At 48.8% G+C, this 22,699-nt stretch overlaps 1 protein-coding gene across 2 annotated transcripts in view; it reads left to right on the plus strand.

Moving 5' to 3' along the window:
- The first annotated feature begins 2,902 nt into the window (after positions 1–2,902).
- The window catches only part of fam120c (family with sequence similarity 120 member C), a 59,140-nt gene continuing 39,343 nt past the window's right edge, over positions 2,903–22,699 (plus strand). For both annotated transcript variants that reach the window (XM_072487879.1, XM_072487880.1), the window contains exon 1: positions 2,903–3,669. In XM_072487879.1, coding sequence (XP_072343980.1) covers positions 3,142–3,669 — 528 coding nt within the window. In that variant the 5' untranslated portion in view covers positions 2,903–3,141. The remainder of the gene's footprint in view (positions 3,670–22,699) is intronic.

The following is a 22,699-nucleotide window of genomic DNA, read 5'->3' on the forward strand; positions in this document are numbered from 1 at the left end:
GCCAAGTAAGAATTTTGCACTGCCTTGGGTGACTGTCTGGTATTTTCCCATTCTCCGCATGTCTGCGTGGGTTGCCTCCTGGTTCTCTCGTTTTCCCCCGAGGCCAAAGATGAGCAGATTAGGTTACGAGGATAGAGCAGGGGAGTGGGCCTTGGTCAGATGCTCTTACAGAGGGTCGGTGCAGACTCGATGGGCTGATTGGCCTCCATCTGCGCTGTAGAGATCTCTCCTAATGACACTTCCACCACCCCCAGGAATGATCTGGTCAGCCGTTTCCCTCCCCCCTCCACCCACTGCCCTCCCTCCAGTATATCCCTCCCTGCTAGTATACCCTTCCTTGGATAAGGATACCTAAATTGTAGACAATATTCAAGGTGTGGTCTCACCAAGATTCTGTTAGGGAAGAGAGGGGTTAGGGCAGAGATTACACCCCCGCACCCATTGCCTTTGTTGTTCGGCCTCCTTGGTACCAGTTTTGGTTAAATGCTTCTTTTGATGTCAAGGGGAGTCACCCCACCATTTGACAGATGACTATGTCTTTGCGTTGCAGGGAGCGCTGTTTCAAATTTGTGTGACACATTAGTTAGAACTATCTGTGTTGTGTTTTTTTTTTGTATTTTAGTTAATGTAATCCATGCTTATTTCCCACGAAAGTCCGGACAGATCATGGGCGGGATTTTCCCTGCCCCGCGGCGGGCAGCAGAATCCCCGCAACGGCGCCACGCCGCCCCGATTCTCCACAGAGCGGAGAATCGGCGCCATTGTCACGCCGCCGGTCGCGGGCCATTCGATGCGGCTGGGCCGCCGATTCTCCAGCCTGGATGGGCCGAGCGGCCGCTGTACAAAGGAAGAGTCCCGCTGGCGCTGTCCACACCTGGTCGCAGCCGGCGGGAACTCTGCGCGCAGGGTCGGATGGTCCCTGGCCCGCGATCGGGGCCCACCAATCGGTGGGTCGGCCTCTCGCTCCCCGGGCCTATTTTCTTACGTGCCGGCCCCTGAACTCCTGCGCCATGTTGCGCCGGCGCCGGCGTGTTACGGGAGGCCACCGCGCATGCGCGGGCTGGCACCGGCACCACTGCGCATGTCCTTGTTGACGCCGGCGCCACTGCGCAGGCGCGGATCCCACGGTGCACAGTCCGTGCCGGGATGGGAGGCTGGAGCGGCGTGAACTGCTCCAGCGCCGTGCTGGCCCCCTGTAGGGGCCACAATCGGTACTCCCAACGGCCCGTTCACACACTCGTGAAATGCGATGGCGTATCCGACGGCGTGGACACTCTGCCGCCGGATGGGAGAATCCCGCCCTATGTATTCTGGAGAGGACTAGGTTTCTTGTGATTGTTCCCTGTGGATGGCACCTCGGGAGTTGTTGGAAATGTGTAATGGCGCACGCCTGGGTTAATATGGGCGGCTCGGTAGCACAGTGGTTAGCACTGTTGTTTCACAGCTCCAGGATCCCAGGTTCGATTCCCGGCTTGGGTCACTGTCTGTGTGGAGTCTGAACATTCTCCTTGAGTCTGCATGGTTTTCTTCCGGGTGCCCCGGTTTCCTCCCACAAATCCCGAAAGCCGTGCTGACGTTTAGGTAATTAGGACATTCTGAATTCTCCTCTGTGTACCTGAACAGGCACCGGAGTGGCGACTAGGGGCCATTCACAGTAACTTCATTGCAGTGTTAATGTAGAACATAGAACATACAGTGCAGAAGGAGGCCATTCGGCCCATCTAGTCTGCACCGACCCACTTAAGCCCTTACTTCCATCCTATCCCCGTAACCCTTCCTAACCGTTTTTGGTCACTAAGGGCAATTTATTATGGCCAATACACCTAACCTGCACGTCTTTGGACTGTGGGAGGAAACCGGAGCACCCAGAGGAAACCCACGCAGACACGGGGAGAACGTGCAGACTCCGCACAGGCAGTGACCCAGCGGGGAATCGAACCTGGGACCCTGGCGCTGTGAAGTCAGAGTGCTATCCACTTGTGCTACCGTGCTGCCCCTACTTGTAAGCCTACTTGTCACAATAAAGATTATTAGTTAATTAATTGTCACATAAAGATTTTGCAAAAGTCTCCTGCAAAAGAAAGGGTCTTTTAATGCCTACATTCCCTGGATAATCGCTGCAAACAGCAGCCAGCACAACTTGGTGTAAGATGGAAGAAGGCATAGTTCCCAAGTTGGTCAACCAGCCCCGCGTTGCCCCTTGGGGGTTGTAGTCCGCGGCCCCGGGTCCCACCATTGTGTGCGGGCGGCAATGGACTACATCGCCCGGCGGGCGTTGCGCGCAATCCTGGCCTGGGGTCTCCCACTGCTGGGGCCAGAGGAGGCTAGTCGAACAGAGCGCAGGCGCCGCATGGCAGCAAGGGAAAAGGGTTTGACGGATGGCCTTATGGAAGTTGATGTTCGGCCGCCCAGTTATCATTATCGGGAGGGAGTGTTTGAACTACAACCCCCAGAATGCGCCTGCGCGGAGGCGCGTGATTGGAGGAGAAGCGGGGGGGGTCGCAGTGGGCGACGGAAGTCAGAGAGGCAAGATGGTGGGGTGGGGGGAATAAAAACTACAACCCCATCGTGCATCTGGGTGATGGACGGAGCGGGCCAAGGTGAGGCCGGGAGCGCAGAGGCCGACGGGAGCTGTAGGCTCTCCTCGCTCATTGGCTGAGAGAAGAGGAGGCGGGGTCGCCCATCGTCACCATTACCCGAGGGAAGAGGGTGGAAGGCGGACCGCGGAGGTTGGCGGGAGTTGCAGTCCGCGCGCCCATGCCCGGTCAGTCAGAAGAGGGGGCGGTAAACTACAGTTCCCGTGAGGCCTCGGGGGGCGGGGGCGCAGGAAGGAGAAGGGGGGCCGGGAAAGATGGCGGATCCCCTCAGAAAAGAGGCGGGCCCAACAAATAAATAAATATATATACGAGAGGGGGGGGGGAAGAAAACACACACATTTCCCTCCTCCTCCGTTATTAACGATCCCCGGGCTGGGGGGGAGGGAGGAAGGAATGAGAGGCCCTAAAACAAAACATTAGAGACGACGTCGCCCCTCCCCCCAACGGCTCTAACGGTTTTAACCGTCACTTTTTTAAAAAATCCCCCCCCCCCCCTCCCGAGGAGAATTATTTTTAATTTTTAAAACCAATTTAATTGAAAACAATGGGAGTGCAAGGGTTTCAGGAATTCATCGAGAAGCACTGCGCCGCGGCCGTGGTGCCGGTCGAGCTGCAGAAGATGGCCCGGGCCGCCCGCCACCGGGCCTCGGGCCTGCGGCCGGGGCCTTGCCCGTCGCTCCCGCCTCCCCCCCTGCCTCCTCCCCCCCTGCCGGCCTCGCCGCCCCCGCTGCGGCTGCTGCTCGACGCCGAGAGCGGCCTGCACCGCCTGTACGGCGGCTCCTTCACCGACTGGGTGAGCGGCGGCCAGTGGAACCAGACGTTGGCCTACCTGGCCTCGCTGGCGGCCGCCTGCCGCGGCGCCGGCCTCGAGCTGGTGGTCGCCTTCGACGGCGCCCTGGCCAAGGGCCGCCTGCCCGACTGGGCCCGCCGCCAGAGCCAGGCCCGCCACAGCGCCCAGCTCGTCGTCAACCACGTCCGCAGCCGCGGTACCCCGCCGCCCCGCGTCTGGTTCCTGCCGCCGCCCTGCCTGGCCCACTGCATCCGTCTGGCCCTGCTCCGCTTCCGCGTTAAGGTAAGGCCGGGGGTGGGGTAGGGGGCTAAATGTGGGGAGCAGATCGTATAGACACCAGGCAATAGGGGGCAAAATGTAGGGTGCAGGTAATAGGGAGCAAAATGTAGGGTGCAGGTAATGGACAAAATGTAAGGTGCAGGTAATAGGGACCAAAATGTAGGGTGCAGGTAATAGGGGGCAAAATGTAAGATGCAGGTAATAGGGGGAACAATGTAGGGTGCAGGTAATAGGGGGCAAAATGTAAGGTACAGGTAATGGGCAAAATGTAAGGTGCAGGCAATGGGCAAAATGTAGGGTGCAGGTAATGGGCAAAATGTAGGGTGCAGGTAATAGGGGGCAAAATGTAGGGTGCAGGTAATAGGGGGCAAAATGTAAGGTGCAGGTAATAGGGGGCAAGGGTGCAAGTCATATAGACTCCAGGTACCAGGGTGCAGATCATGGGGTGCAAAATGTAGATGGTGGGATGCCAGATGTAGACAGGAGGGGGTAGGGCGTGGATGTTGGGCTGCAAGTCACAGGTTGCAGGGCGGGTGCGACGCCAGCCGTAAGCTCCATGTGTTAAGGTTCGGATGATAGGGTGCACAATGTAAGTGCTAGGGTGCCACTCGAGGTGCCAATCGTAGACTCCAGGCGATAGGGTGCCAGGTGTAGGCTACAGGGAATAGGGTGTGGGGGGCAATAGGGTGCAGAGGGTAGGGTGCCAGTCGTATGTCATGAGCTGCAGGTGAGGGGGGAGCAAGTCGCCAGGTGAGGGGGAGCAAGTCGCGAGGTGCAGATGACTGAGCAAGTTGAGATAGTCAGGGGGAGCAAATATGAGGGAGATATTAGTGCCAATCGGGTGAAACACATCGAGCAATAATAGGGTACAGTTGTAGCGTGCAATTATGGTGAAACTTTGATTTCTGGTAATAGTGTGCAAATTCTGATGGCAATACAGCTGCAGTATGAGTGTGCAAATTCTAGTGAGAAGATGGGTGTGTTAATAGTGTGCAAATTTCAGTGCAAATATGGCTGCAATAGTGGTGTGCAGATTCTATTGAAGATATGACTGCGGTAATAGAGTGCAAATTGTGGTGAGGGTATGGCTGCGGCACTAATGTGTAAATTCTGGTGAGGATCTGGCTGTGGCATTAGTGTGCAAATTCTGGGGAGGATATGGCTGCGGTAATAGTGTGCAAGATCTAGTGAGAATTGGGCTGTGGTACAAGTGTGCAAATTCTAGTGCGGATATGTCTGCCGTGCAACTGCTAATTCGGGTAAGAATATGGCTGCTGAATGAGTGCCAATTCTAGAGTATATGGCTGCAGTACAAGTGTGCAAATTCTGGTGCGAATATGGTCGCAGTAAGAGTGACTGAATTCTAGCAAGGATATGGCTGCGAGTGTGCAGATGATAGTGAAAGCATGGCAGTGCCAATAGTGTGCAAATTGTAGTGAGAATGTGGCTGCAGTACTAGTGTGTAAATTCTAGTGAGGAAATGGCTGCAGTCATAGTGTGCAAATTCTGGTGAGAATATGGCTATGGTAAAGTGCAGATTCGGGTGAGAATACGGCTGTGGCACAAGCGTGCAAATTCTGGTGAGGCTATGGCACAAGTGTGCAAATTCTGGTGAGAATATAGCTGCAGTACCAGTGTGAAAATCTAGTGAGAATATGGCTGCGGTATGAGTGTGCAGATTTTAGCGAGAATATGGCTGCGGTATGAGTGCAAATTCTAGTGAGAATATGGCTGTGGTATAAGTGTGCAGACTTTAGTGAGAATATGGCCACGATATAAGAGTGGAAATTCTAGTGAGAATATGGCTGCGGTATGAGAGTGCAGATTTTTGTGACTATATGGCCGCAGTACGAGAGTGGAAATTCTAGTGAGACTATGGCTGCGGTATGTGTGTGCAGATTTTAGTGACAATACGGCCGCGGTATGAGTGTAAATTCTAGTGAGAATATGGCTGCGGTGTGATAGTGTAAATTCTAGTGAGAATATGGCTGCGATATGAGTGTGCAGATTCTAGTGAGAGTATGGCTGTGGTATGAGTGCAAATTCTAGTGAGAACATGTCTGTGGTATGAGTGTGCAGATTTTAGTGAGAATATGGCGGTGGTATGAGTGCAGATTTTAGTGCGAATATTGCTGCGGTACGAGTGCAAATTCTAGTGAGAGTATGGCTGTGGTACGAGTGTGCAGATTTTAATGAGAATGTGGCTGCGATACGAATGCAAATTCTAGTGAGAATATGGCTGCGGTATGGTATGTAAATTCTAGTAAGAATATGGCTGCGATATGAGTGTGCAGATTCTAGTGAGAGTATGGCTGTGGTATGAGTGCAAATTCTAGTGAGAACATGTCTGTGGTATGAGTGCAGACTTTAGTGAGAATAAGGCTGTGGTACGAGCGCAAATTCTGGTGAGAATATGGCAGTGGTACGAGTGCAGATTTTAGTGAGAATATGGCTGTGGTACGAGTGTGCAGATTTTAGTGAGAATGTGGCTGCGATACGAATGCAAATTCTAGTGAGAATATGGCTGTGGTACTAGGGTGCAGATTTTTGTGAGAATATGGCCACTGTATTAGAGTGCAAATTCTAGTGCGAACATGGCTGTTGTATGAGTGTGCAGATTCTTGTGAGAATATGGTGGTACGAGGGTGCAAAATCTAGTGAGAACATGGCTATGGTACAAGCGTGCAGATTTTAGTGAGAATATAGCTAAGTTACGAGGATGCAAATTGTACTGAGAATGTGGCTGCGGTACAAGTGTGCAAATTCTAGTGAGAATATGGCTGAGGTATGAGGGTGCAAATTCTAGTCACAATATGGCTGTGGTAAAAATGTGCAAATTCTAGTGAGAATATGGCTGTGGTACAAGTGTGCACATTCTATAGAGAATATGGCTGTGGTACAAGTGTGCAAATTCTAGTTAAAATATGGCTGGTATGAGGGTGCAGATTTTAGTGAGAATATGGCTGTGGTACGAGCGCAGATTTTGGTGAGAATATGGCTGTGGTATGTGTGTGCAGATTTTAGTGAGAATATGGCTGTGGTACGAACGCAAATTCTGGTGAGAATATGGCTGTGGTACGAGTGCAAATTCTAGTGAGAGTATGGCTGTGGTACGAGTGCAGATTTTAGTGAGAATGTGGCTGCGATACGAATGCAAATTCTAGTGAGAATATGGTTGTGGTATTAGGGTGCAGATTTTTGTGAGAATATGGCCACTGTATTAGAGTGCAAATTCTAGTGCGAATATGGCTGTCATATGAGTGTGCAGATTTTAGTGAGAATATGGCTGTGGTACGAGGGTGCAGATTCTTGTGAGAATATGGCTGCGGTATGAGGATGCAAAATCTAGTGAGACATGGCCATGGTACAAGCGTGCAGATTTTAGTGAGAATATGGCTATGTTACGAGGATGCAAATTGTACTGAGAATGTGGCTGCAGTACAAGTGTGCAAATTCTACTGAGAATATGGCTGCGGTACAGGTGTGCAAATTCTAGTGAGAATGTGGCTGCAGTACAAGTGTGCACATTCTAGTGAGGATATGGCTGGTATGAGGGTGTAAATTCTGGTGAGAATGTGGCTGTGGTTCAAGTGTGCAAATTCTACTGAATATTGCTGCGTTACAAGTGTGCAGATTTTAGTGAGAATATGGCTGCGGTACAAGGGTAAAATTTCTAGTGAGAATATGACTGGTATGAGTGTAGATTATAGTGAGAATATGGCTGCGGTACAAGTGTGCAAATTCTAGTGAGAATATGGCTGTGGTATGAGTGTAGATTATAGTGAGAATATGGCTGAGGTATGAGTGCAGATTTTAGTGAGAATGTGGCTGCGGTATGGTGGTCAAATTCCCGTGAAAATATGGTTGCCATACAAGTGAAAGTTCTAGTGTACAAAATAGGTGTGGTGATCTTCGATGCTATGTAATGGGCTGCAATGACAGTGATCAAGTAGGCTACGGTGAGCAGAAAGTGTGCAAACCTCTGTGCGGGGCAAAATGTGACGCTGCCGTCCTGCAAACCCATTGTGTTGGGCGTGCCAAATTTGGCTGTGGTACAAGTGTGCAAATTCTAGTGAGAATGTGGCTGTGGTACAAGTGTGCACATTCTACTGAGAATGTGGCTGTGGTACACGTGTGCAAATTCTAGTGAGAATATGGCTGGTACGAGGGTGTAGATTTTAGTGAGAATATGGCTGTGGTATTATGAGCGCAAATTCTGGTGAGAATATGGCTGTGGTACGAGTGCAAATTCTAGTGAGAGTATGGCTGTGGTACGAGTGTGCAGATTTTAGTGAGAATGTGGCTGCGATACAAATGCAAATTCTAGTGAGAATATCGCTGTGGTACTAGGGTGCAGATTTTTGTGAGAATATGGCCACTATTAGAGTGCAAATTCTAGTGCGTATATGGCTGTCATATGAGTGCAGATTTTAGTGAGAATATGGCTGTGGTACGAGGGTGCCGATTCTTGTGAGAATATGGCTGCGGTATGAGGATGCAAAATCTAGTGAGAACATGGCCATGGTACAAGCGTGCAGATTTTAGTGAGAATATGGCTATGTTACAAGGATGCAAATTGTACTGAGAATGTGGCTGCAGTACAAGTGTGCAAATTCTACTGAGAATATGGCTGCGGTACAAGCGTGCAAATTCTAGTGAGAATGTGGCTGGTACAAATGTTCAAATTCTACTGACGATATGGCTGTGGTACAAGTGTGCAAATTCTAGTGAGAGTATGGCTGTGGTACGAGTGCAGATTTTAGTGAGAATGTGGCTGGGATACGAATGCAAATTCTAGTGAGAGTATGGTTGTGGTACTAGGGTGCAGATTTTTGTGAGAATATGGCCACTGTATTAGAGTGCAAATTCTAGTGCGAATATGGCTGTCATATGAGTGTGCATATTTTAGTGAGAATATGGCTGTGGTACGAGGGTGCAGATTCTTGTGAGAATATGGCTGCAGTATGAGGATGCAAAATCTAGTGAGAACATGGCCATGGTACAAGCGTGCAGATTTTAGTGAGAATATGGCTATGTTACGAGGATGCAAATTGTACTGAGAATGTGGCTGCAGTACAAGTGTGCAAATTCTAGTGAGAATGTGGCTGCAGTACAAGTGTGCAAATTCTAGTGAGAATATGGCTGTGGTTCGAGGGTGTAAATTCTGGTGAGAATGTGGCTGTGGTTCAAGTGTGCAAATTCTACTGAATATTGCTGCGTTACAAGTGTGCAGATTTTAGTGAGAATATGGCTGCGCTACAAGGGTAAAATTTCTAGTGAGAATATGACTGTGGTATGAGTGTAGATTATAGTGAGAATATGGCTGCGGTACAAGTGTGCAAATTCTAGTGAGAATATGGCTGTGGTATGAGTGCAGATTTTAGTGAGAATGTGGCTGCGGTATGATGGTCAAATTCCCGTGAAAATATGGTTGCCATACAAGTGAAAGTTCTAGTGTACAAAATAGGTGTGGTGATCTTCGATGCTATGTAATGGGCTGCAATGACAGTGATCAAGATGGCTACAGTGAGCAGAAAGTATGCAAACCTCTGTGTGCGGGGCAAAATGCGACGCTGCCGTCCTGCAAACCCATTGTGTTGGGCGTGCCAAATTTGGCTGTGGTACAAGTGTGCAAATTCTAGTGAGAATATGGCTGTGGTACAAGCGTGCACATTCTACTGAGAATGTGGCTGCGGTACACGTGTGCAAATTCTAGTGAGAATATGGCTGGTACGAGGGTGTAGATTTTAGTGAGAATATGGCTGTGGTATTATGAGCGCAAATTCTGGTGAGAATATGGCTGTGGTACGAGTGCAAATTCTAGTGAGAGTATGGCTGTGGTACGAGTGTGCAGATTTTAGTGAGAATGTGGCTGCGATACAAATGCAAATTCTAGTGAGAATATCGCTGTGGTACTAGGATGCAGATTTTTGTGAGAATATGGCCACTGTATTAGAGTGCAAATTCTAGTGCGAATATGGCTGTCATATGAGTGTGCAGATTTTAGTGAGAATATGGCTGTGGTACGAGGGTGCAGATTCTTGTGAGAATATGGCTGCGGTATGAGGATGCAAAATCTAGTGAGAACATGGCCATGGTACAAGCGTGCAGATTTTAGTGAGAATATGGCTATGTTACGAAGATGCAAATTGTACTGAGAATGTGGCTGCAGTACAAGTGTGCAAATTCTACTGAGAATATGGCTGCGGTACAAGTGTGCAAATTCTAGTGAGAATGTGGCTGGTACAAATGTTCAAATTCTACTGACAATATGGCTGTGGTACAAGTGTGCAAATTCTAGTGAGAATATGGCTGAGGTATGAGTGCAGATTTTAGTGAGAATGTGGCTGCGGTATGGTGGTCAAATTCCCGTGAAAATATGGTTGCCATACAAGTGAAAATTCTAGTGTACAAAATAGGTGTGGTAATCTTCGATGCTATGTAATGGGCTGCAATGACAGTGATCAAGATGGCTACAGTGAGCAGCAAGTGTGCAAACCTCTGTGTGCGGGTCAAAATGCAAAGCTGCCGTCCTGCAAACCCATTGTGTTGGGCGTGCCAAATTGAGTCTGGGTCATCTGTTTGGATTTAGTGTGCAGATGTGAGCTGTGGTGAAGTGTGCGCGCGACGTGTGAGCAAAAGTGCAATGGTGAGCGGCAGGGTCGAAATTGGGCAGTAGTGTGTGGCAGGGAAGCAGTAAGTGTGAAATAGTGAGTAATGAGTGTGTAAGCAACTGGGTACAGTGGTGTAAAACGTGAGCTCCCTCCATATACACCTGTGGGGTAATCGTTCAAACATTACTTGTGTAAAACCAGGCAGTAATATCTGTTTAAAAATAGTAAATAAATGATCTGTGTCCAGTAACGTCAGTATTTAGTGTAAACGAGGATGGTGCAAATAAGAACACAGTGTGGAAGCTATCTTGACTTAAAAATAAGCGTGGAAGAACAGGGTATCCAAATATTAATCGCGTGAAAACAGCAAGAAGTTTCTGTTTGTGAATTTATTTACCCCTAATAACAATCCATCGATTGCAAAGGTTGGCTTGTTCGTCTCTAAAATCAGCCTTGTGTTGTTTACCATGTCCACCCTATGTTCACTTAATGTCAAATTTAACTGTAAACGTAATTGTGAAAAAATCTTAACAGTTTTAAATCATGTTCCTCATATTTTGAAAATCTGAAATACTGTGTCTGATGTACATATCACATTTCATATATTATAATGGCATTTAAATGTTGAAGTGCGGGACCAGTGTTGGTGAAGTAAATCTGTTTAGAATGCATGTTTCTTGGGAAAATGCATAAACATGGTAAGAATTCATAATGAAGTCGCCTGATCCACTCAAGCAAATGTAATGTGGGATACGCTGGTGGTAATATGCTGTCCAGTGGTAATGTGGGATGTGTATAAAGCGTACCGCCGCTGGCAGGTTCCAACGTCCAGTCCCGTACTCCGGGCCACCGGCTCACAGATTTGGGGAGACATGGTAAGGGTGAGAAGATGGGTTAGGTGAGTGGGCAAAAATTTGACAGATGGAGTATAATGCAGGAATATGTGGTTATGCACTTTGGTAGGAAGAATAAAGGAGCTGAATATTATTAAAATGGGAGAAAGCTGCAGAACGTGACGGGGTCGGTGCTCAGAGGATGTTTCCTCTTGTGGGAGAGTCTAGGACCAGAGGGCAGAATCTCAGAGTCAGGGGATCATCCATTTGAGACCGGTAGATGAGGAGGAATTTCTTCCTTTCGAGGGGAGTGAATCTGCGGAATTCTTTACCACAGAGGGTCTGGGTCGTTAAGTATGTTCAAGGCTGAGAGAGACAGATTTTTAGCCAGTGAGGGAATCGAGGGTAATAGAGGGAATAAGACGGGAAAGTGTTGAGAATTATCACATCACATCCGTCAGGATCTCATTGAATGGCGGAACGGACTCGATGGGCCGAATGGTCTCCTGATCCTATATCTTGTGGTCTTATTTGCTGATCTAGCCCCCCCACCCCTGCCACGCAGATCTGCCGGTCTTGTCTCATTGACAGCAAAAAGCAGGAATCATGTTGATCAAATCATAATCTCCATTTTATGCGCGATACATAATGAATGTCTTTTGTGTTAGAATTTAATCAGTGGTTACAATTAGTACTCTCTGTCACCACTGAATATGTGACCTTGTCCACAAGTCAATACTAGAACTGTTGATGCAACTGGGAATGCAAATCCACCAGTGTGGTCAATTTTCTATGATAATCTCTTTCTCCCTCCCAGCAGTGTTACAATATGAGATATATATATATATATATAATTATGTCTATGTCTTTAAAAAAAAAACTCCACACTGTTCACCCATTCCTGTTTTGCTTCAACTCATGGTGTGACTATTGAATTGCTTGCAGTTCAGAAGTGGGCCATTCTGCCTCTCCTGTCCATGCTAGCTCTTGGCAAGAGCGACTCACCTTGTCTCATTCCCCTTCCTTTTCACCGTTATCCTTCACTTTCTTTTTCAATAGAAACCACAGAATCTCTACAGTGTAGAAGGAGGCCATTCAGCCTGTCGAGTCTGCACCGACCCTCTGAATGAGAACTACCTAGGCCCACTCCCCCGCCTCATCCTCGTAACCCCACTTAACCTACACATCTTTGGACTGTGGGAGGAAACTGGAGCACCCGGAGGAAACCCACGCAGACACGGGGAGAACGTGCAGACTCCGCACAGTCACCCATGGCTCTACTCCGTCCCGGAATCCTCGTGATTTTGAGCAACTTGATAAAATCTCCTCTCAGCCTTCTCACCTTCAAGGAGAACAGTCCCAGCTTCTCCAATCCATGGAGCAGAAGGCTCCCCGGTCGATGATTACCTGTGCTTAGTCTCTCTCTTTTTGAATAAATGTGTTACATTGACAGCTTTCCAATCCTCTGGGGTTTTTCCAGAATTGAAGGATTTTAGGAAGATTACTACCAGTGCATCCACTATTTCTGGAACTGCTTCCTTTAATAGGCTGGAATGCAACCCATTCAACTCCAGCAGACTTTAGCCTCATTTGTTTCCCTAGTCGTTTTTCTCTAGTGTCATTTATTACATTTATTCCCTCACCTCTTTGCCCGGTGATTAATTTGTATTTTTGAAATGTCTTCATGTCTCCCACCGTGAAGACTGACGCAAAGTACTTAATGTAACTCCTGCCATTTCCTGGTTCTCCATTATTATTTCCCAGCCTCATTCTCTAAGGGGCCCATGTGTGTTCACTTTAGCCTCTCTCTTTCACAGTGATTAGCACCGTTGCTTCTCAGCGCCAGGGACCCGGGTTCGATTCCCGGCTTTCACTGTCTGTGTGCAGTTTGCACGTTCTCCCCGTGTCTGCGTGGGTTTCTCCCGGGTGCTCCGGATTCCTCCCACAAGTCCCAAAAGATGTGCATGTTCGGTAATTTAGACATTGAGTTCTCCCTCAGTGTACCCGAACAAGTGCCAGAGTGTGGCAACTAAGGGATTTTCACAAGAACTTCATTGCAGTGTTCATGTAAGCCTACTTGGGACACTGATAAACATTATTATTGGACTTAAAGAAGCTCTTGCTGTCTGTTTTTGTATTACTCGCTAGTTTATCCCTGTGTATATTTTTGGTCAACTTTTGTTGGTTTTTAAAAACTTTCCAAATCCTCTGGCTTACCACTAATCTTTACCACATTTCTTTCAGTTTAATATGCTCCTTAATGTCCTTGGTTAAGCATGGTTAATTCATCCCTTTCCTGGAATCCTACTCCCTCACTGGGATGTATCATTTTTGTGAGTCATGAACTGTTTCATATGCATCTGCTATTGCTGATCGACTGACTATCCTGATAGTCCACTCCAGACAACTCTGTCCTCATTCACCCGTCCTCACCAGTACTGTACCCCAGTGTTATGCAGTGGCAGACCCATCCCCACCAGTACTGTACCCCAGTGTTATACAGTGACAGACCCATCCCCACCAGTACTGTAACCCAGTGTTATACAGAGACAGACCCGTCCCCCACCAGTACTGTAACCCAGTGTTATACAGTGACAGACCCATCCCCACCAGTACTGTACCCCAGTGTTCCACAGTGACAGACCCATCCCCACCAGCACTGTACCCAAGTGTTCCACAGTGACAGACCCGTCCCTACCAGTACTGTACCCCAGTGTTATACAGAGACAGACCTGTCCCCACCAGTACTGTACCCCAGTGTTATACAATGACAGACCCATCCCCACCAGTACTATTCCCCAGTGTCATACAGTGACAGACCCGTCTCCACCAGTACGGTACCCCAGTGTTATCCAGTGACAGACCCGTCCCCACTAGTACTGTAACCCAGTGTTTTACAGACAGACCCGTCCCCAGCAGTACTGTAACCCAGTGCTATACAGTACCGATCTGTCCCCACCAGTACTGTACCCCAGTGTTATACAGTGACAGCTGTTTCCAACAATACTGTATGCCAGTGTTATAGTGACAGACCCAGCCGTACCAGTACTGTACCCTAGAGTTATACAGTGACAGTATCCGTCCCACCAGTGACAGACCCATCCCTACCAGTACTATGCCCCAGTGTTATACAGTGACAGACATGTCCCACCCGAGCGTTATACAGTGACTGAGCTGTTTCTAACAGTTGGCACCCTCTGGATCCTGTGCAGCACACTGGGAAGATGGAGTATATAGAGCTTGTTTTTGTTGTGCAGCCGCTGACCTGAGAAGGTGGAGTGCTCTCGGGGAGAGCTGCAGGTTATTTTTAGCTGCTAGCAGGTGTGTCACAACATGAATGTTCAGTTTGTGGCACCTGGTGTTCTATCTGCATCGCACTAACGGGCACAGCAGGTCTTGTGCTGTGGGATAGGAGGGTGTTGGGGCATGATGCGCCCTGGTCCATTCTGTGTACAATGCCAACGGCACGTGTTGATGCTTGGGCTGTGTCGAGACTGATGTTCCGCTGCTGCACTGATGGGGGGTCTTAACGAGCTGTCTTTTGTCTTTTCCATGAGGCGCCAATGCGAGACTTTGCCTGCCCCATCAGATGCAGGAGAGCGAGGGTGTTGTGCTTACCTTTATCCAGGTTCAATATTGATCACTCTACCTCCCTGTGTCCCACCGTGATCTTGGCTGTTTTACTTTGGTCTCTATGACTGCCTGCATCGCTGGCGAGGCCAGCATTTATTGCCCATCCCTAATTGTCCCTAGAGAAGATGGTGATGAGCCTTAAAACGATGCAGTCCGTGAGGTGTAGGTGCACCCAACGTGCTGTTAGGGAGACCACAAGACGTAGGAGCTGAAGTCGACCACTCGGCCCATCGAGTCTGCTCCGCCATTCAATGAGATCATGACTGACCTGATATAATCCTCAATTCCGCTTTCCCACCTTATCCCCATAACCCTTAATTGCTTTGCTGATCAAAAATCTTGTCTCCCGCAGCCTTGAACATACTTAAAGGTCCAGCCTCTCTATAGCTCTCTGCAGTAAAGAATTCCACGGATTCACTACCCTCTGAAATGAGAAATTTCTCCTCTCTGTCTCAAATGGGTGACCCCTTATTCTGAGGGAGTTCTAGGGTTTTGACCCAGTGACAGGGAAGGAACGGCCAATATATTTCCAAGTTGAAATGGTGCGTGGCTCAGAGGGGAACCTCCTGATGGTGGTGTTCCCACCTGTCTGCTATCCTTGTCCTTCGAGGTAGCGGTTGTGGGTTTGGAAGGTGTTGCCTGAGGAGCCTTGGTGAGTTCCTGCAGTGCATCCTGTAGATGGTACACACAGTTGCCACTCTACGTCAGTGATGGAGGGATGGAATGTTTATAAATGGGGGGCCAATGAAGGGGGGGCTGCTTTGTCCTGGATGGTGTCGAGCTTCTTGAGTGTTATTGCAGCCGCACTCATCAGGCAAATGGATAATATTCCATCACACTGCTGACTTGTGCCTTGAAGACTGGACAGGTTTGGGCAGCCAGGAGGCGAGTTACTCATCACAGGGTTCCTAGCCTCTGATCTGCTCTTGTAGCCTGTGGCAAAGGGGGCTGGGTAGCACTGGTTTAAAAAAAAAAGGATGACAGGACGTCAGTGAGAAAGGATCTTGGCTTAGAAGATCAGCGAGTAAATACCCGATTGAGTGGCGATTAGAGATAGTATGTGTTAGAAAATGTGGAGGCGGTGGTTGTTTAAGGGCCCCTGAACAGTCGTACTGTAAGACAGAGCATTAACCAAGAAATTATTGGGTTATGTAACAAATGCAATGAAACAATTGTGGGCCACTTCAATCCAAGTGTCAACTGGACTAATCGGGATGGCAAAGAAGGTGTGGAAGATGAATCTGTTTTCCCGGCGGTTCCCTGGAGCAGTATGTAATGGGAACAAGTCAAGATAAACCTATTTTAGGTCTGGCATTGTGCAGTGCTGTAGGAGCTTTGAATGGCAGAATGGGCTCAAGGGGCTGAGTGGCCTTCAGTTCCTGTTTCTTATCACCTTCCAGGAGTTGCACTCCGTCAAACTCCCAGTCTCCGACCTGCTCCTGTAGCCGCGGTGCGTTTTTGTACCATAGGCCTGACATTAGCTCTGCTATTTCTGTTCACAATGCCAGGAAGACTCTTGCTTCCTGCCGCTGGTCAGTTTGGTATTTATTGTCCATCCCGACTCACCTTGTGTTCAAGAGTCAGCCACACTGCTGTGTGTGGGTTTGGAGTCACATGTAGGCCAGACCCGGTAAGGATGGCAGATTTCCTGACCTAAAGGACATTAGTCATCCAGATGGGGGTTTGGTTATATTTCTTTGTTGCTGCAAAGAGAAACGGTATGGAGGTACCCAAACTCTGGATTCTTGTAAAACACGATGAGAGGTTCATTCAAGGTGTTGCTCATTCAGTCAAAATGGTGATCTGCTCAAACACCCGGCTGAAGTCGCTACACATCATGTGACGCAGAACCAGTAAGAATGTATTCCCAGGAACCCTCCCGCTTTACTTCATTAATGCAATGGCAACAGTGAACATTTATACAATAGATCCCCTGATAATGCTATTTCTATATATATATATATATATATATATATATATATACACACCATTCAACAAGATAGTCTCTGTGATGGACCTCTATTTCTTTTTGGTAGAATTTGGCGTTCTTTGTGACTATGGCAGTGGAATTGGAATTTTCTACAACCAATACGGTTTAGGAGAAAAATTTCCCTCTAAATCACTGAAGATCTTGTCTCTGTTGCGACACCTTGGGCTAGTGCGCGGTTGATTCCAGCCCGACAGACCCCGGAGTCCCAACACCAATAATGAACCAATAATTCATATACAATTTGAGAATATTTGGCCCCCCTTTGACTGCTCAATAAGTTATAGCCACCAGGTTTGTAAGTTGTACACAAACTATTTACCCATAACTGGAACAAAGTTAAATCTGCAATAATTATAACGGAATAATAGCCAGCTAATCCACTATGCCTCCCCCTAACGTCCCACCCTCTACCCAAACACACACAAAACAGATACACTGGGTGGGGTAAAAAAATAATAGGAATTAAAATTAAATTAAAGATGAGTGTCCTTGCTTCCGATATTGAGGTCTTTGTACCGGTGTATGGTTGGAGATGATTTTCTGGCGGGGGCATTCAGCCAGTACTCCCAGACAATAGATTTTCCTCTGGAGAGGCACTTTAACAGCCTCATCCTTCACTCAAAGGAACAAATCTTACTTGATTCCAACACCACCAGAATGACCAACAGCTTTACTGAGATAAGAACAGAGTTCCTCACACGTCATTTTAAAAGGGTCTTTAAACAACTGACCCTGCATTCAGATGGTGGCTGGACTGGATTGCCTGATGGTTCAGTCTGGCTGTGGAGAGAGAAAGATCTTTACTTTGGATCTTCAGAAAGAATCCATTCGATGAGAGAGCAGAGCTGTGACCCTCCAGCTTCTTACATCAAAACAAAAGTAAAAGAGAAAACACAGTCACACAGAGGAAGGAACGTTCCAGAGAAAACTCCAACCGATCGAAAGTCCATTGGCCAACAGCCAAGTCCATCAAGGTGTGTTAGCACTGATCTCCCTGGAGTCTGCTGATCCAAAATATGCACAGCTCCTTGCAACCTGCCTTGCCTGAAATCAAAGGTCAAGTTTACCAGCCACTCGAATTAAAGGTGAATTCCATCTTCAAGGCATAGGCACATTTATTGTCCATGTACAACATTTAAATAACAGAATAACAAATTAAAAGGAAAAAAACCAGGATTAACAGGAGGATCCTTGCATCTCTTGGTTTTTCTGGGTGAACATGATTCTGTCGCAGCATAAATATTTAATGGCCAACTGAGCTGAGAACCGCTGTGACCTTTCGGCCCTCTGGTGTCTGATTAGCTATTAAAAGCAATTCATATGAATTCCATGTTTCATAATCCTCATCAAAAGTATCCATGGCGCCTTTTTTCCCACCATTTGTGGATCCCGTCTCCGCAGGTCTGTACTTACTTCTGACAAACAATTCCTTGAATAAGCAAACGGGGAAATTGTTCCCTTTTTTTATGCTTGAGTATGTTGACTTTTCGCCCGAGTAGAAAGCTGTGCCAAGTCGGCAGACTTCGAAATGATCATTCCCTGCAGTCCGTGTAGCTTTCCCACGTGCATGGTCCCTGCTTCCCAGGCCCCACTCACTTCAACTAAAGCAAGACTTCCCCGACTATCGGGCTTCTTTTTTTTAATAAACATTTTATTGAGGCACTTTTGGTATGATAACAACAACACAATAAACAATATACATGAAGCTATAAACATAGTGCAAAAGCCGTCTCCCTCCCTTGCAGATCCCACCTTTATTAACCCCCACTCTAAGCTAAACTAACTCTTCCCACCCCCCCCCTTCTGCTGACTATTAATTTTCCGCGAAGAAGTCGACGAATGTTTGCCACCTCCGGGTGAACCCTAACAGTGACCCTCTCAAGGCGAACTTAATTTTCTCCAAACCGAGAAAGCTAGCCATGTCCGATAGCCAGGTCTCCGGCTTTGGGGGCTTTGAGTCCCTCCAAGCTACTAGTATCCGTCTCTGGGCTACCAGGGAAGCAAAGGCCAGAACGTCTGCCTCTTTCTGCTCCTGGATTCCCGGGTCTTCCGCCACCCCGGAAATTGCCACCTCTGGACTCGGCACCACCCTTGTTTTCAACACCGTGGGCATGGCATCTGCAAACCCCTGCCAAAATCTCCTAAGCTTCGGACATGCCCAGAACATGTGGATATGGTTCGCTGGTCCTCCCGCACATTTTTCACACCTGTCTTCCACCCCAAAGAATCTGCTCATTCGGGCCAGTCATGTGAGCCCGGTGAACAACCTTAAATTGTATCAGGCTGAGCCTGGCACATGTTGCGGACGCGTTGACTCTACTCAATGCGTCCGCCCATAGACCATCCACTGTCTCTCCTCCCAGCTCCTCCCACTTGCGCTTCAGCTCCTCGGTCTGCATCTCCTCTGACCCCATGAGTTCCTTGAGTAAATGCCTGAGATGCTCCCATCTCCTACCCACCCTCTAGTAACTACCCTGTCCTGAATCCCCCTTAGCGGTAGGAGCGGGAAGGTTGACACCTGTTTACGTAGGAAGTCCCGCACCTGCAGATACCTGAATTTGTTTCCCCCCCGCCAGCCCAAACTTCTCCTCCAGCGCCCTCATACTCGGAAAGCTCACCTCTATAAATATATCCCCCCATCCTCTCAATCCCTGCTCTCTGACATATCCGGGACCACCCCCATCCATACTTCCCGGGGCAAACCGGTGATTATTACAGATTGGGGACCAGTCCGATGCTCCCTCTGCTCCCACATTTCTCCTCCATTGCCCTCAGACTCTCAGGGCCGCCACCACCACGTGGCTGGTGGAGTACTGTGCCAGCGGGAACGGCAGAGGCGCAGTTACCAACGCCCCCAGACTGGTGCCCTTGCATGAAGCCGCCTCCATACGCCGACTGTCGGTCGTCTTAATCACGGTTGCTGTTGAAACGTTTTGTTAAACCTTCAGTTGATGTCAGTGCTTTGCCCGATGTCTTTGTACGTGTGCGCATGTACGCACGAGTCCGACCCTCATAACATTCCATTGCTCCCGATGCCGTCCCACAGTTTGTCGCCGGAAATCTTCTTTCCAGTGATTTTCTGTCTTAATCCTCGTCGCCTGATTTCTCTCCTGTTATATTCTTTGTTGCTGCAAAGAGAAAAGGTATGGAAGTGTCCACACTCTGGATTCTTGTAAAATATGTTAAGTTGTTTATTAATTGTGTTGCTCACAGAGTCAAGATGGTGATCTGCTCAAAGCCCTTGCAAACACGCTGCTGACGTCAATGCATATTGCGCGACGCAGAATCCGCACAAATGTATTCTCTCATCTAAAGGCGACTTCTAGAAAAGGTCACGATCCCACTGGACAAGACCAGACAAAATGGGGGAGGAGATGGGTATGGAGTTGGGGGAGGATCAAGGCTCTGCACAGATTCAACTCCACCTCCTCCTGTGCCTGGCTAATCATGATGCAACTCAAGTTGTTGCACAGAGCGACCTCACCAAGACACGCATGAGCGAGTTAGCGCCAGACGTGGTAGATAAATGCGAACTGTGTCCGGGAGCCTGGCCAACCACACTCACGTGTTCTGGTCCTACCCCAGACTCTGAGTTCTGGACGGCCTTTTTCGTGGCCATGTCCAGGGTGGTGGAGGTTGAGAGGGAGCTGTGCCCATCTGCGACGGTCTTCGGGCAGTCAACGCACCCAGAGCTCTGGAGAAAGAAGGGGTGGATGCCCTAGCCTTTGCCTCACTGATCGCCAGGCGGAGAATTCTTCCAGAGTGGAAGTCGGCAGCACCACCCAGGGCCTCGTAATGGCTCTCTGACCTGCCAGAGTTCCTGAGACTGGAAAAAAGTATTTGCATTTTGTATTTATGTATGCCCCATGTTTTTCATGTATGAAATGATCTGTCTGGACTGAAGATGTCGTATGAGGAACGTTTGAAGACTCTGGGTCTGTACTCGTTGGAGTTTAGAATGATGAGAGGGCATCTTATTGAAACTTACAAGATACTGCGAGGCCTGGATAGAGTGGACGTGGAGAGGATGTTTCCACTTGTAGGAAAAAAACTAGAACCAGAGGACACCATTTCAGATTAACGGACAATCCTTTAAAACAGATGAGGAATAATTCCTTCAGCCAGAGGATGGTGAATCTGTGGAATTCCTTGCTGCAGAAGGCTGTGGAGGCCAATTCACTGGGTTTTTTTAATAAACCATTTTATTGAGGTATTTTTAGCATAGAAAACAATGACGTTGTATAGTACTGTACAAAAAAGAAAAGCAAATAACATATAGTACAAACTACAACTCCATTCTCTCAAGGACCTGCCTAAACCACCCCCTACTCTACTCTACCCTCGCCCCCCCCCCCGTTGACGGTTAATTCTCCGCGAAGAAGTCAATGAATGGGTGCCACCTCCGGGTGAACCCCGATAGTGAACCTCTCAAGGCGAACTTAACTTTCTCTAGACTGAGAAACCTCACCAAGTCCGATAGCCATTCTTCGGGGGCCTTGAGTCCCTCCGTGCCAACAGTATTCGTCGCCGGGCTACCAGGGACGCAAAGGCCAAGACGTCAGCTCCTTCTCCTCGACTCCCGGGACCTCCGACACCCCAAAGATTGCCACCTCAGGACTCCTTACCACCCCAGTTTTCAAAACCCAGGACATGATGTCCGTGAATCCCTGCCAGTACCCCCTGAGTTTAGGGCACGACCAGAACATGTGCACGTGATTAGCCGGCCCTCCGGCACACCTGGCACACTTGTCCTCCAGCCCGAAGAACTTACTCATCCGGGCCATGAGGGCCCGGTGCACGACCTTAAACTGGATCAGACTGAGCCTGGCGCATGTTGCAGTCGTGTTTACTCTGCCCAGAGCTTCTGCCCAAATACCGTCCTCCATTCCCCCCCCCCCCCGAGCTCCTCTTCCCACTTAAGCTTCAGGTCCTCAGTCTGTGTATCCTCTGCTCCCATTAGTTCTTTGTAAATGTCTGAGACTCTACCCTCACCTACCTCTCTCCTCGATACTACCCTGTCCTGCCTCCCCTTTGGCGGGAGGCGTGGGAAGGACGGCACCAGCCTGCGCACAAAATCCCGCACCTGCCAGTATCTAAAGTCATTCCCTCCCGCCAGCCCAAACGTCTCCTCCAACGCCCTCATGCTCTGGACGCTTCCTTCCAAGAACAGATCACCTACCCTGGCAATCCCCGCCCTCCGCCACAGTCGATACCCACCGTCCATGTTCCCCGGGGCAAATCGGTGATTGCCGCAGATTGGGGTCCACACCGATGCTCTCACTTCCGCTATATGCCTCCTTCACTGGCCCCAGATCCGAAGAGCCGCTACCACTATAGGGCTAGTGGAGTATTGCGCCGGCGGGAGCGGCAGAGGCGCCGTAACCAGGGCTGCCAAACTGGTGCCCCTGCACGAAGCAGCCTCCGTCCGCTCCCAAACCGACCCCGTACCCACCATCCATTTCCTTATCATCGCTATGTTGGCCGCCCAGAAGTAGTTGCTGAAGTTCGGCAACGCCAGCCCCCCTTCCCCTCTGTTCCTTTCGAGCATCACCTTCCTTGCCCGCGGGGTCTTCACTGCCCAGACAAATCCCAGGATAATTTTATTCAGCCTCTTAAAGAAGGACCTCAGGATGAAAATGGGGAGACACTGAAATATGAACAAGAATCTCGGGAGATTCATCATCTTAACAGTCTGCACCCTCCCCGCCAATGACAGCGGGAGCGCATCCCAACTCCGAACCTCCTCCCTCACTCGTTCCACCAGTCGGGACAGGTTGAGCTTAAGCAACTTGTCCCAGTCCCGTGCCACCTGTAAACCCAAGTATCTGAAGCTTTCTCTTACCAGCCTGAACGGCAACCCCTTCAGCCTACTCTCCTGCCTCCTCGCCTGAATTACGAACAACTCGCTCTTAGCCACATTCAGTTTATATCCTGAAAACTGGCCAAATTCCCTCAGGGTTTCC

This window comes from Scyliorhinus torazame, chromosome 22, assembly GCF_047496885.1.
Source record: "Scyliorhinus torazame isolate Kashiwa2021f chromosome 22, sScyTor2.1, whole genome shotgun sequence".
Lineage (NCBI taxonomy): Eukaryota > Metazoa > Chordata > Chondrichthyes > Carcharhiniformes > Scyliorhinidae > Scyliorhinus > Scyliorhinus torazame.